At 44.7% G+C, this 14,985-nt stretch overlaps 2 protein-coding genes across 3 annotated transcripts in view; one reads left to right on the forward strand and one right to left on the reverse strand.

Annotated features, from left to right (window-relative positions):
* Positions 1–2,669: 2,669 nt before the first annotated feature.
* ISCU (iron-sulfur cluster assembly enzyme) lies at positions 2,670–9,894 on the reverse strand. The gene is made up of 5 exons (XM_053589000.1): positions 9,739–9,894; positions 7,688–7,801; positions 6,687–6,797; positions 4,421–4,499; positions 2,670–2,928 (listed from the first exon to the last, which is right to left on the reverse strand). Exons 1-5 carry the CDS (start codon positions 9,850–9,852, stop codon positions 2,843–2,845), a joined length of 504 nt encoding a protein of 167 aa, XP_053444975.1. The 5' UTR covers positions 9,853–9,894; the 3' UTR covers positions 2,670–2,842.
* Positions 9,895–11,035: 1,141 nt separating this feature from the next.
* SART3 (spliceosome associated factor 3, U4/U6 recycling protein) overlaps positions 11,036–14,985 on the forward strand; it is a 45,973-nt gene continuing 42,023 nt past the window's right edge. The window contains exon 1 of one of the 2 annotated variants that reach the window (XM_053588992.1): positions 11,036–11,600. In XM_053588992.1, the coding sequence (XP_053444967.1) occupies positions 11,283–11,600 (318 nt within the window). In that variant the 5' untranslated portion in view covers positions 11,036–11,282. The remainder of the gene's footprint in view (positions 11,601–14,985) is intronic. The other variant, XM_053588993.1, reaches the window with a different exon arrangement.

Genomic DNA, 14,985 nt, shown 5'->3' on the forward strand with positions numbered 1-14,985 from the left:
ACTCACCAGCAGTGTAAAAGTGTTCCCTTCTCCACAAATCCATGCCAGCATCTGCAATTTTGAGATTTTGTGATGTGGGCCATTCTTGTTGGGGTTAGATGGTATCTCAGGGTGGTTTTGATTTGCATTTCTCTAATAATTAGGGATGGTGAGCATTTTTTCATGTTTTCTAGCCATTTGTCTGTCTTCTTTAGAGAAGGTTCGATTCATCTAAAACTGAATTTTGATGTGGTCCTAAGTAAACCAAAGCCACGAATAACAAGGAGAGGTTAGAGATGTCATAGCTGTGCTGTGGTGCTTTGAAGTGGGTGGGAGGTGGGCAGGGGACCTCAGCTGGAGCTCTGTCCTTCCATTTCCTGGCTGTCTCCTGGGGCACATCACTTCACCTCTCTGAGCCTCTGCTCCTCCATCCATATGCCCCATACTTAGGGTGGTGCCGGTGGCTCAAAGGAGTAGGGTTCTGGCCCCATATGTTGGAGGTGGTGGGTTCAAACCCAGCCCTGGCCAAAAACTGCATATGCCCCCTGCCCCAGTAAACGCACCTAGCTCATCAGGTGATGCTGGTTTCCAAGTCCCACTGCCAGAGCAGTGGAGTTTAACTGGGCCGCAGCCATGGTAAGGGTGAGGGTCAGGGTGCTTGGTAGCGAATTGGCCAAATGAACACATCCTGTGTTGGTTCACCCTCTTGGGAATGTTCAAGGCATAGGTGAGCCTCTGCTCTGTGGTTGGAATCATCAGTGCGTTCTGCAAGAAAAGTGAGGATTTGGCTTAAGTCTACCTTGGAAGGTTGTCACAAGAATTAACAGGATTAAGGGACCAACATGGAGCACAGGAGGCTTGATACTATTTTAACTGTCAATATTTTGCACCGAAGGGTTCATTAAGAAATGCTAAGAACCAGCTAGCAGCAGCAAAAATTGTGACTTGAGCTCATTGAAGGGCTCATGATGCCCTCATGTGGCTAAAACTAGATTTATCAGGGAAAAGGCGTGCATGTCTTTAATGGGAATTAAAACAATATTCATTTTTCTTTTTCTCTTTTAAAAATACTAATTTCTTTTAGCAGCAGGACCGTATCTTGAAGTTTGGCTATTCTGGTAATATTGCTTTGGCTGTTTATGAACTGCTTCTGACGTGAAGAATTCAGTTTCAACTCTCAGATGTTAACTGGGACAGAAATGTGTCATTTAAAAAGCACAAAGAAATGTAGTGGGGGAATTGCGGTTTTGCCACATGTAATAAAGGCAGAGAGAAGCTCGGCCTAAAGGATTGAATTAAATAGCAGAACATGCCACAGAGAACAATTTTACATGGTTCCATCAGGGTTCTAATTTGAGATTCTTATAAAAGCCCTGGTCTGTGGCTGCCCCCACAGACTGTGCAGGGAATGGCCTTTGAAGTTCTGTGCCCTCCACCAGAAACCAGAGTATTTTTTTTTTTTTTTTTTTAAATAAAGGAGGTATATTTAACAGGCAAGGCAGCCAGGGTATGCCTGAACAAAAACACCACCATCAGAAAAAATAGACATCTTATTTTTGAAGGTGAAGGAGATCAGAGACTATAGTAGTTGGTATTTTTCTTTCTTTTTTTTTTTTAAGAGACAGGGTGTTGCTGTGTCATCCAGGCTGGAGTGCAGTGGCGTAATCATAACTCAGTGCAGCCTGGGTTCAAGCCATCCTCCTGAACTGCTGGGATTACATGCACAAGCTACAATGCTTGGCTCAATATTGTTTTCACTTGACAGTGGGCCTCCTTTATTAGGATTTGTGTGACTACAGGTAGTTAAGAATGGGGAGAGATCCAGGTAGGATGGACAGTGATTAGGAAGCTATTCATGCCTGTTTTAAACATAGGTTCACTGTACATGTACTGGCAGTTCAGAAAGAAACAAATGTACCTGTGCAGCACAGGAATCAGCAAGTTTCTTCCCAATGGCTTGGGTCATCTGCTACAACACCAGACTCTGGGGGCATTGCAATCACCTGCATAGACCAAAGCAGCCTGACTAAAAATCTGTATTTTAAACTCATTCTCTAGGTGCTCTTTACATATTTGTCCCATAACTTTAGTGTGTCACCTAAGCCCATGTTACCCAGATTTCAGAATTTCAAACCAGTGAAATTACAGAGAATTTCCAAGGCTCACTTTGAATCGTCAATCTGTTATCTCACCAAGAGTAACAAAAAGCGATGAATGTCTCTTTTCACTCATTTCATAAAACATTTGAAATATTTGGCTTTATTTGGTATATTTGGCTTTGTAAAAAAAAAAAAAAATCTCTGTACATGTCCTTTATTGTAAGTTTGGTGGGAAAACTGTATTGTCATCACAGTCCAGCCTTTGGAATCCATAGGGCTTTGGGTAGCACTTTGGAGTGAAGCATCCAAGAGAAAAGGCTTACTAGAGAAACTGTTATCTTATGTTGTTTTATTATAATATATGTAAGTACATCTGTTTTATGTACAGTAATTGATTCTATCAAATAATTACATCAAGGCATTCTAATTTTCCCCAAAATCAATTCAGGTAAAATTAAGATATTTATGTACTTCACAGGCTATCAAAACTTGAGACTTCATTATTGATTTCAGTTCTGAGGCCACACACACAACTCAAAATATACATTAACTGAGTTAAGGCGATAATGTGGGCTGAAAGAAATCACAGGATTCAGAACAATTAAACTCTGTATTTTGCTTGCACTCGAGTCACAATGTGAATGGCGAAACTTGTGTGTTATCTCATAGCTCTTTTATGTAGTGCTGGGGGCTTCTGAATGTCTAAAGTAACTGCATGGTGGGTGGGCAAACAGATGACATGACTTGAAGGCTTCTCTGAAGGCTCATTTCTTCTCTGCCTCTCCTTTCTTGGGTTCTTGTTTCAGTTTGTAATCAGCCAGGGCAGCCTTGATTGCGTCTTCAGCCAGCACTAGTAGTATGGAAGAGAAGAGAGCCTAAGTTTCTACACACTAAAGAAATAATCTTAGGAATTGAATTAAGAGCTGGAGGGCACTGTGCTGGGAAAGACTTAACAGAAAAACTGAGCTGGGGAGTTGGAGTGAGGAGCTGGGCATGTCAGCAGCTGCCTCCTGAGCCTGACTATTCCCAGGGATTAGTCTGAAGACAGACTAGGGTTTAAATATCTGTGATGCTAAGCTAATTCCTTAGCCTCTTGGATAGTGTGGGGACTTGCACGAGATGTCTGACATACTGTAGTACGTAACAAATGTTAGTTCTGATCTCCTATGACAGTCTGGGATAATGGAGCAGAGGTGTTGGCTACGCATGTTGGCATGACTTAGGAACTGTATTAAAGGGTCGCGGCATTAGGAAGATTGAGAACCACTTTTCTAGAGATTCCAAGTTAGTAAACTAACTTCTGTTTATGAGTCAATTTTGAAACTGAGGCTATGGGGGGGATATAAAAATCAAGAGAGCTAGAATGTCAGCAGAAAGCAAGCAAATAGCAGAGAGCACCAGCTAAAGGTTTCAGTACCTAAAATTTAGGCCTCATAAAAAGGCTTTTTTTTTTTTTTTTTTAAAACCATGTAAAAATGTTTGTAAGATATGACTTTTCTTTATGGGTACTTAACATTCCAGCTCAAGTGGAAAGAACTCAGGTCTTAGCAGGCTTCCTGAAGACTGCCTTAGTGTATACCCACCCCAGCACCTGGCTTTTCTCCTGTGGTTCTCATCCTGGCAGGAGGCCTGGCTTTCTCCTGATTTTTGACTAATTTGGTCAGTAAACCTCCATCAGTATGTTAGGGCTACCATTTCTCATTCTTTCTTTCCTGAGAAGGTTAAGTGAAGATGGAAAAAGCATTAGATTTAACACAGGGACCAAACTGGAAAGCCAAGTGTAAGTCTTAAGGCATTTGGGCTTTCTCTTAGGACACTGGAAAGGGGGCTAATGCACAACAGGGCTTAGTCATTCTTTATACGTAGATGCAGATCCCAACGGTAACAGCAGCTAGACAGAAGTGATGAAATACACAGCAAACAGGATTATGGAGAAAGCTGGGTTTTCTCCTCTGCTGGAAACTGCAATAGATTCTGGAAGATTGGGGTTTATGGCCCTTCCACTTATTAGCCATGTGACTTGGGTGCCTTAACCCAAGCCCAGCTCTCATCTGTAAAAGGGGAGTAACAACACTTTACTGTGGACTCGAGGATACTTCTGAGGTTTATAAATTATGCCCATCAAGCGCCCAGTATAATGCCTAGCACACACTGCCTCCTGGCATGATTCTTCTAGAGATGTGTGTGAGACCACGGGAAGGCTATTAGACAGACCCATGAGGTCTAACTCTCTGAGGGTTATAAAGATAGACTCCCTGACCTAAAAGGACTCTCATAAATGTAAGCTGACATTACTGCTGAGTGCCCTGGATGGCTGGCAGTCTTGGAGAGCAAAGACTTACTGGAGCAGTGCAATTTCACAGGAGGAAGGCAGAGTTCCTTGGCGATATCTGTATTTTTGATGGTCAAGGCTTCCTCCACCTGATAGGCATTTGGGAAAGATGAGGAGTTTTAGCAAAGGCTTATCTTGCAAGGGCCAGACAACTAAATAAAAGGAAGGCCAACGAGGCCCTCAGGGATGATGGGGGAAAATTTCTGTTTAATAACTCAAAAGAAAGGACTGGGCTCTTCTCAGGACTCCCATCTTGGTGTCTATGCTACAGCTGGGGTTATTAAGTGCTAAGCATATACACCTGCATGGGGTAAGCAAGGACAGTCAAGATACTTCTGTAAACCAGGAGCAGAACCTAAGGAAACTCTCATGGAAGTCTGGCTGAGGCCACCAAAAGGAGTCTTAAAAGGCAGTGATTTCCTATGCTGGTTTTGTGACTATCAGCTTCTCTCGTGTCCTTGTACCAAATGTTGGAATACATTCTTTAGACTAGAAGTGCTGAACGGCATGAGGGAAGTCAGGGAGATGTCAGAGAGGTTAGTGGCATAAGCAGGTGTCAGGCGGAGTGTTCTCTTAGAGTCAGCCTCTGCCTACAGGAGAATCTCCGGAATGACTGAAGAGGGTGCCTGGTGTCTGGTGCCCGGAACCTTTGGGAATAATTGGAGGCAGGCAGGTCTTTGCCTATGCTGAACAGAGCCTAACTGCCTTAAGGAAAACCAGATTTCCCCAATGGCCAGCTTCCCTGGCTACCTCTGACTGTCCCCCAACCTCCCAATTCCACTAACCCCAACTATTATTCAAGTTTTGCTCCTGAAGTTGAGATGGGACAACTTAAGGTTGAAGAGAGGACCTCTTCCCTATTTTCTGACAACTCACAGCCCCTAAAAGCCAGGTCCTGGGAACATAGGTGCCTTGTCTCATTTCCCCCTTTCCCTAGGGACAATTCCTGACAAATCACTTTGAAGCCAGCTCCTGCCAGAACAGGTTAGGTCTGTGCTTCCTTGGCCCACAGGAGCTTGGCAGCCAGAAGGCCCTGAGCCACAGAAAGCAGGTGGCACGTGGGCTGGCAAACCACTTTGCTGTAGAGCTGGTCAGCTCCCCAAATATCCTCTTCTATGACTCAGCTTCCTGAACTGGGTCCCTTAGGGGCTATACAGATGAGTGCCTTGCAGGTTGGCTTTACTGAGAGGTTTTTTTGTTTCTTTTTTCTTTTGCAGTTTTTGGCTGGGGCCAGGTTTGAACCCGCCACCTCTGGTATATGAGGCCGGGGGCCCTACTCCTTTTGAGCCACAGGCGCTGCCCATGGTTTTTTGTTTCTTTTCAGACAGTCTTGCTCTGTCACTTGGGCTAGAGTGCCATGCTGTTAGGCTACCTCACAGCAACCTCAAACTCTTGGGCTTAAGTGACCATCTGTCTCGGCCTCCTGAGTAGCTGGGGACTATTGACATGTGCCATAAAGCTGGGCTCAGTTTTCTATTTTTAGTAGAAACAGGATCTTGCTTTGCTCAGAGCTAGTCTTAAACTCCTGATTGCAAGGGATCCTCTCACTTTTGCCTCCCACAGTGCTGAGATTATAGGTATGAGACACCATGCCTGGCCTTTTAGAGATTTAATGGCAGCTGGAGTTTAGAAAATCCAGCTCCTCACTGAGTTTGGGAACTTCTACCTCTGCAGATGCTTTGGGAGAGAATGGATGGAAAAAGATGTTCCAGCCCTTTCTTACCTCCACTCTCAAGAGGACCACCTGGATCACTACTCTGATTTGTCTGTTAAGTCAGCCCCCACCCTTGCTGTGTTTTTGAATCTTTAATCCCTTTTAACACAGGCTAGTTTATTTCACCAGTCATTGTAAGCCACCTGGACTCCTTCCTGAAACATGATGGGAAGAAATAAGAAAACAATCTCTATGTGATATCCTCCCACCTGAAAAAATTACAAGAAAATCATCAACCATAGAGAAAGCCAAAGATTTATTTTCAATTCTATTTTGTTAGAGGGATGGGTTAGGGTCTTTTTCCTATGTAATTACATTTTTCTTATGTAATTAATAAAACACTACCCAAACAAATAAAAATGATCAATGACAAACTCAACACTTAACAGAAGGATCTATAATTCCCAATATGGAGAAGAATTTAATTAACATTTGGGTATGAGCAATTTAAAAAATTTAGAAATTAAAAGTCATGGTCTCTTGTTTTTTGAATCACTAGACACTTTGGGAACAATGTTTGGAGAATGCCGTTTCATTCTGTCCAATTTTCAAGCATTCTTACCGTTTTCCCTTTCACCCACTCAGTGGCTAATGAGCTGGAAGCAATTGCTGAGCCACAGCCAAATGTTTTAAACCTGGCATCCACAATCTTCCCCTTTTCGTCTACCTGAATCTAGAAAAGAGACAAGAGTTAAGCAGTGATTTCTGGGGCCACCCTCTGGTACCTGGCACTCCATGGAAGTTACTGGGGCCTTCCCCAGGGGCTTTGAGCTTGATTTCTACACTGTAAGTAATAGCAATAATTATGGACTTGCTTTCTTTCAAAGCGCTCAGTGATGACAGTGCAATGTGGAAACAACTACCCTGGTAAAGATCGGATGGAATATATGTCCCTCCACCCCAATTTTGTTTTGTAACCTTAGTCTGCGTGTTAACTATGAAATCCTATTTGAGGAGGTCTGCTCACATTTACTGAGGCAGTCTGCCTTTTTAAACACTGGGAAAGTCTGCAATAAAGGTCTCTGGTTAACACTGTTTTCTTGGGCAAACTGCACTTGTTTGTGTTCCCTCCTGCCTTGTTTCTGTTTTTCAATATAGGTATGAAGACCTCTGGCAAGCTGCCTACCTACTATGAAGAAATAGACTGTGGACACAGCTATAGTTTACCCAAAGCCCAAGACACTACCTTCTTGTTGCTTCCAGTTTGCGGATAGGTTTGATTTATTGCACTTTTCTCATTAGAGATTGGCAGCCCTTTGGGGCTTTCCTTTGATTAGTAAAATTCACAAAAACTTTTACTTGGCTTAAATTGGAATTTAAGCTGATACTGTAAGTAGAAAAATGAGATTCGTTTTCTATTTCAGAAAAGGTCAGCTTAGTGTACTAGTAAGAGAACCAAGACTGAGGCCCCGCTAATCATTTCTAACATTGATTCATTCCACACCACAGAAATAAAGATGGAGACCAAATGAAATGCTGTGTGTGCAAATGCTTTGTAAACTACAAAGCACTGTGTAAGCAAAGGGATTGTTATTACCATTAAAGTTGAAAACCAGCTGGTACCTGTAATTTCATTACATCACCACATGCTGGAGCCCCCACCAATCCAGTCCCAACATTTTTAGATGTCTTGTCAAGAGACCCCACGTTTCTAGGATTTTCATAATGGTCAACCACCTGAAAACAAAGAGTTGAGTCAGGAAGACCAATACCAATAAAGTGACCTTAATGGTAGTCAGGAAGACCAATACGAACAAGCTGATCTTAATGGTCACTCTTCAAAGTCATTAACCTGAGGCTGGCAGGGAGTCACTACATACTCTATTTTATCTGAGTACAAAGGCCCACATTCATGTCAGTGGGTACCATTTGTGACCCAAACGCTTTGTATCTCCTCTCTACCTTCATAGGTTTGTGATTGAAAAAAACAAACAAAGGGAGGCGCCCGTGGCTCAGCTGGTAAGGTGCCGGCCCCATATACCGAGGGTGGCGGGTTCAAACCCGGCCCCGGCTGAACTGCAACCAAAAAATAGCTGGGCGTTGTGGCGGGCGCCTGTAGTCCCAGCTACTCGGGAGGCTGAGGCAAGAGAATCGCTTAAGCCCAGGAGTTGGAGGTTGCTGTGAGCTGTGTGATGCCATGGCACTCTACAGAGGGCCATAAAGTGAGACTCTGTCTCTACAAAAAAAAAAAAAAAGAAAAAGAAAAAACAAAAAAAACAGTGAAATCATGTCTTAGTCACCAGATTTGAACTCAAAACAGCAGTTCTATTATTTCTAAATAAAACCCATTCTCAAAGAATGATTACTTTAAAAAAATTCTATGCCAAAGTGGGAGGATCACTCAAGCCCAAGGTGTCAAGATTACAGTGATCTATGATCTGGCTACTGCCCTCCAGACCAGGTTTACAAAGCTAGAACCTGCCTTTTAAAGAAAAATAAAAAATCCTAGCCATAGCATGGCCCAGGAATGAAAGGCTTTTTGAGAAGCCTCCTGGTGACTGTTACAGAAATAATGCTACGGAAGGCCTACGTTTACTCGTCTATTAAGACAAAAGCAGTGCTATAACTATCTCCAGGCCCTGACATCACCCTGGTGCAGCAGCGCACCCTGGTGACTCTACTAGTCCAAGTTCCTTTGGCGCACAGGGTCAACAAAACACAGACGGGGAGCCGGAGGGCGGGGGCGACGGGAGGAGTTAAGTATTTGGCAAAGGTACCGAAAAGCCAGAGCAGAATAAATGTCCAAAATGGTACACAGAAGGCTTCATTAACCTTGAGGTTTGTTTACAAGTACCCCAGTCTTCCAGTCCTCCCCCTCACACACCACATCCGGGTATGGATTTTTGACTCAAAGCCCAAGGACCCACCAGATAATATTTAAACTGGACTTTCGGCAGCACGTTGATTTAACTGCATTCTTTAGTAGTTTCTTGAGTGAGAGTCTCATTCAAGGGGAACTCTACCCCCTTGAAGGTAAAGGTGTGCAAACTAGGCATCTCTCTCTCCTCTCCCCCGACAAAAACAAAACAAAAACATGCTCGCTGATTATGTGCCTGACTTCCCTCAGACGCTATGCGTTCCTAAAACATTAACAGCACAAAAAATGGTCTCCACACGTATGGCCGACGGCCCAAGAACCATGTCCAAAATATATTATGCTGTAGAAGACTCCCGAGAGCCCCCTACTCCATGCTACAGGTTCAGCGAAGGGCAGTGACTTGCTCAAGGTCCCTCAGCCAGGGCAGTGGCGTGGCTGAAGCCTGAGCCGCGCCACAACGCGTGTGTGTCTCTGGACTCAGAATGTCAAGTTATGACTAGCCAGGACCCTCCCTCCTGGGCTACAGGCAACTTTAAAGTTGGGACGCACCAAGTGGTGGAGAGCTGCGATGCCCACTAGAAGTCGCCGCCCAATCAGCGGTAGCTACTATCTGTGTATCAGTTGCGGTTAGTGTCACTGTGCGGGAAGGGAAAGTGAGTCGAGGCACAGCCGTGGGAGGGTGTGGTCCCTCTATGGAGGGCCACGCCGAAGCCCGCGGCCATCTCTTTTAGTCCGGGCCTCCGCCAGGACGCCTGAGTCCCCTAGGCGGTCTGCGCACCCCCTCGTCCGACCCTACCTTCTTATGGTAGAGCCGAGCCGGAGCTGACAGCTCCCGGGCGGGCAAGCGCGGGCTCCGAAGCAACAGGGCCGATGCCGCCCGCCTCAGACGGCCCGCTCCAGCCGTAGCCATCTTGCCGGCTTGCGCCTGCGACGTCCCAGAGCGCGGGGTTGAAGCGCGCCCTCTGACGTCACTGCGACTCCACCCTTGCGTCCTCTGCTCCGTGTACGCGCTTTCGTCCGGGTCCAGCCCACCGGAGCTAGGATGTCTGAAGTTGCTGGAAAACTTGCCTGGAGCGTAGCATCCAGATTGGGAGAAGACATTGGGCTGCTGGGGCACGGTGCCAGGTTCGCGTCTCAAAGCCTACCGCTGGAATATGGCACTGAAAACCACCAGTCCACCTTTCCCAAGCCTCTTTTGCAGCATAAGGAAGCTGAGATTCAGAGCGGTTTAGTAACTTGTGCACTGTTGCTCAGAGAGTTACGTTTTACTGGGATTTGAACTTGGACAATCATGGGTTAGAATCCTGGTTCTGCCCCTGTGTCCCTAAGCAAGTGACATCGGCTCGCCAAGCCTGGATCCTCTCTTTTGTACTAATTCAAGGACCATCCTTTTGTCCACGGAGCAAGTATGTGCTGAGTACCTACGTGTCAAAGCGCTATGCTAGACTGGGGATCTAACGGAGAGCAAAACGTATTGTTCTTGCTCCATTAAGCTTGCTAATAGGGAGAAAGGCAATTAAGTAGAGAAACACACCAGTACTTTCCTACCTCAAAAATGGGAAGCTTGGGCGGCGCCTGCGGCTCAAGGGGTAGGGCGCCGGTCCCATATGCCGGAGGTGGCGGGTTCAAACCCAGCTCCGGCCAAAAACCAAAAAAAAAAAAAAAAAAAAAGGAAGCTTAAGAAGGAAACGAATATCATGGCTTGATTGAAAAAAAGTTTATTTCTCTGTAGAATAGTAAACTCAATTTATGTGACAAGGACTATCAATTAAGGGTTTCTAAAGAAACGCTTATTGATACTTGTTTGCAAGTTATCTTATAAAATCAGAAAATTCACGCATCGTTACATAAGGGGAAATGGATTTTTTCATGAATGGTGCAAGCAATCCTTCCCCGAGGACGTGGAGTTTTCTCTGCGCTTCAGGCGCAGTTGCTGGGGAGACTAAACCACGCGCCAAGTCACACTAGGCATTAGGACATTTATTCTGACACATTCTGACCTTCTCAAGATGGCGCCAAACCCTGGACTACAGGCATCACGCTCCCTCCCTGACTTCCTCTGTGGCCTCCATTTCCTGTCTAAAGACCCAACATTTGTCCAAAGATGTGGCGTAACACATGACATAGAAATGAGTTTTTTCTCTGATGAGAGCTTCTACAGGGATATAAAAGTAATAGGAATTGTGTATACTGAGAAATTTTCCTTTAATCCGAGGCGTCCAGCCTCCCTTTCGATGGCAAGAAAGCGGGGTTTTGATCTGGCGCGCGCTGCTGGCAGCTCTTACTTCATCCGGGTCTTTGGTGCCCGCGGGAAGACCCGAGAGTCACTGGAAGCGCAAGATGGCGACGGCTGCTGCACCTTCGGCTTCAGAACCTGAGGCTGAGTCCAAGGTTGGGCCCAAGACTGAGGGAGAGGAAGATAAGGTTAAGGCGGCTAGAACCAGGAGGAAGGTGCTTTCGCGGGCTGTGACTGCTGCGACATACAAGACGATAGGGACAGAATGGGATCAGCAGGAGGAAGGCGTGAGCGAGAGCGATGGGGATGATGAGGAGTACGCCATGGCTTCCTCCGCCGAGAGCTCCCCCGAAGAGTACGAGTGGGAGTACGACGAAGAGGAGGAGAAGAACCAGCTAGAAATCGAGAGACTGGAGGAGCAGGTGGGCCCGGGGCGGGGAGCGGGTTTCTTTCTTTGGGTCTCCAGGTCCCGACCCGCCTCTTTGCTCCTTAGCGGCAAACCAGCTATTATCTATTGTAGTTTTTTTCATTGGAGCGGTTACTGCTTGCACGGTGCTTTGCAAACGTTATCCCATTGATTCCTTGCCACGACCCTTAAAGGATGTAGTGTTATCCTTATTTTATGAGAGGAAAGTGAAGCTCTTGGAAGGGAGTCTCGTTTAAGATAATAGCTCCTCCAAGTGGCGAATCGTCTTGTACTTTGAACCGACTCTGGCATTCCCCACTCTTAACCATACAGTTAAATCATGTCCGACGGTAGAAATGAAATCATATTCGTAACTGAGTTGTCATTTTCTTGTAGGAATGAGGACAACGATGAGATTTGGTATAGCAGGAAAAGTATTGACAGCTACGGTGATAATAGAAATGGAAAGATACAGATTTCCGGATATGGAGGTTAAGACCTCACAGTTCTGGCGCTTCCACCCTTGTGTGTGGTTAGGCGAATTTCTTTACTTCTCTGAGCCTCAGCTTCCTTATTTGTAGATTGGGAGCAACAATTCCTGCGTCTTATAATTGTCATAACGGTAATTAACAGACTAATGCCTAGCACTGAGACGTGCATTTTGTGAGCTCCAGTCTGTAACTTTATGAAGTGGTGATATGTCCTGTTTAATCCAGGGTACCCGCAGGAAATAGGTAGCACATTAAAATTAGGACGATTTGAGAAAAGGTCAATGAAAGGACAACCATGTTTATAAAGGTATGAGCAGGGAAATCAGAAGCGAAGGTTTAGTATGCAACAGCTAGTTAACAGCAGAACCCTGTGTCCATCGTTAGGCCTAAAAGGGTGGAAGGAGTGCTTGATTACTTGAGTAGTTGTGTGTGGAGAGAGCACCTGAGAGCTGCGTGGAACCGTGTTCAACGGGTTCCAGCCCCAATGTCCTGTCAAGGATTGTGGGGCGGGGAGAAGAAATACCCTAATTGCCCTCTCTTCCTTCCTCCTCCCTTCTGGTAACTCCTGCTGGGCAAACTCACCTGGTGTAGCCCAAGAGCCAGGAAACTAATAAATGCCCTCTATTCTGGGGGACCACCAGACAGGGAGGGAGGAGGTGAGTGGACTTGGAAGGGCAAACAGAAGAGATTGAGCATGTTCTTACTTTACAGATGTAGAAACAGAGACTCAGAATAAGTGATTTATTTAAAGTCACTCAGAAGATTTGAACTCATAAAGATTGACTGTAGACCAAACGTCACACAGGTTATGAAATTACTCACTGATGTGAAGTTGCTAACCTTCTTAGTGTTCTGCAGTTGCCTGTCCTGCCACAGGTCACTAAAGACAGGATGAGACCTGGCACATTATGGTAAATTGGAAAGCCGTTGGCCTTCCTCTTTGTCCTGGGATCTAGAAATGGATTTTTGCAGTTTTTCCAAATCTCCCATCCACCTCATCCTAATCCCACAGCTTCTTGTTCTTGCTGTAACTGGCTCTGATAGTGGAGCATAATAAGTAACTTCTAAATAGACCTGTGAGAGAAACTTGGCCTTGCCATTATTTGTGAATCCTGTCCTCATCCCCTTGTGCATTTTATGAAAGCTGGCAATTTGCTGTAGTATCTGTCTATACACATATAAGAAAAGCAAAGATTTTCCATTATTTGTGTGCTGAAAGTGGCATCTCGTGCTTTAGGCTGATTTGTCAGCTCAGCATAGTGTAGGACAAAGGCTATGGCTTTGTAGCCATGTATGAATTCAAGCCTTCTACTCAGTAATGGAAAGACCTTGTATAAGTTATTTCAGCTCTTGGACCCTGGAGTGTACAAGATGCTAATGTTGCCTCTATCACAGGGCCCTTGTGGGACTTACGTGGGCATAAGTTTGGCACATAGCAGGTACTAAGTAAAGGAATGCCTGCTCTATTCTCCCTTCCCTGCTTTCCCCAGATTGCACCAGTAGTTTCCTTTCCACCAGCCCTCTCTGTTTTTCATCCCCATTCTAGGTGCAGGTGGGTGTGGCACCTTTTTCACTCAGGTCGGTATTGACTGAACTACATGGAAATGTCTCGAACTCATTTCAGTATGCACTTAATATACATACTTTCAGAGCATGTCTCCATAGTATCTCCATTATTTCAGACTAAAAATCAGAAGGTTAGATCAAAAGAGGTAGTTTTTCTTCTTTAGCAACTTTTAAACGTTTTTCTTCTGACCTGCACGTGGTATTCATGTGAGGGGCACTTGCATAGACATTTGTGACACTAACTAGCAAGGGTCTCCCACTTCTGGGGGAGAATCTGGGATAGTCTTTGATAAAGGAAGTACTTCTCTTATTTAACTGCTGCTGCTTTAGATTTTGAAACATCAGTGTACCATGATAGCCCATTTAAGAACCAGAGCTTTAACCCAACTCTTTCATGGTACAAATGAGGAAACACTTATTTCTTGACCTAGTCCAGTGCTTTTTCAATCAATCACATGATCTTAGGATGGGTTCAGTTTATCAGTTTTTACAAAAATGAATAGGAGAACATTGCTAAAAGTCTTAAGATTTCAAAAAGAAATTTAAGTCATGTTTCTACCTATAATTTTTTTAAAAGAATATTTTAGGTCGTGTTTCTATGGTAGTTGATTATTGTTTTTTTTGCATGTAAACTCGATAAATACAAAACAGTTCACATTTCTCTAAGTCATTTTTTAACACGGGGATGGGGGTCACAGTTCTAGGTCATGAATCCATTGTAGCTGATAAAATCATTGCCACCTTTGTCATGTATTTTCTGTCTGCCTGGCTATGTTTCTGGAGGCCCTTTTTGGTGGTCATTTTGTGCCCCGGCCCACGGGGAATTCAACGGGGACCTGGGAAACAAAGGGGTCAGTCGAATGAGGGGGGACAAGAGACACGAAAGAATGAGAGCAAGAGTCTGATCAAGCTCCAAAGAGTTTATTGTTTCAGCTGGGCTTATAAGCATTCAAAAGAGGAAGTAACTAAGGGCTATTCCTAACAGGGTGGGGAGGGGGCTGGTTTCTGGAAAATTACTAGGAGAAGGACCCTAAGGCGGGGGGTGCATTTTTGAAGAGATATGCAAGGGGAAAGTATCGTTGGTATTTATGGTTGAATTCCTGAGAATAGTTTGCTCGTAAAATCAAGATAGCAAGGGGCATTTTTGTGATATGTTTTGGCTCCCGGCAATTTTGTCTTGTGCCAGTTCCACAGTCTCACTTATTGCGGAGGCTTGCTATCTGGTAAGACAAATCATCCCATTAGATTTTCCCCCACCCCCATTGGAGATGTGTTTTGGTTCTTCTATATAAATTTTAGAATTATTTTGTCAAGGTCTCTGAAAAATCCTATTGGGTTTTTGAT

The sequence above is a fragment of the Nycticebus coucang genome, chromosome 4, assembly GCF_027406575.1.
Source record: "Nycticebus coucang isolate mNycCou1 chromosome 4, mNycCou1.pri, whole genome shotgun sequence".
Taxonomy (NCBI): domain Eukaryota; kingdom Metazoa; phylum Chordata; class Mammalia; order Primates; family Lorisidae; genus Nycticebus; species Nycticebus coucang.

Excerpts from the sequence above, each read along its gene's own strand:
- ISCU (XM_053589000.1), bottom strand. The coding sequence starts at position 9,852 with ATGGCTACGGCTGGAGCGGGCCGTCTGAGGCGGGCGGCATCGGCCCTG. Across the intron at positions 4,500-6,686 it reads AGTGGGTGAAAGGGAAAACG|GTGGAGGAAGCCTTGACCAT; the intron begins GTAAGAATGCTT and ends AATGCCTATCAG. Across the intron at positions 2,929-4,420 it reads TGTGAAATTGCACTGCTCCA|TGCTGGCTGAAGACGCAATC; the intron begins GTAAGTCTTTGC and ends CCATACTACTAG.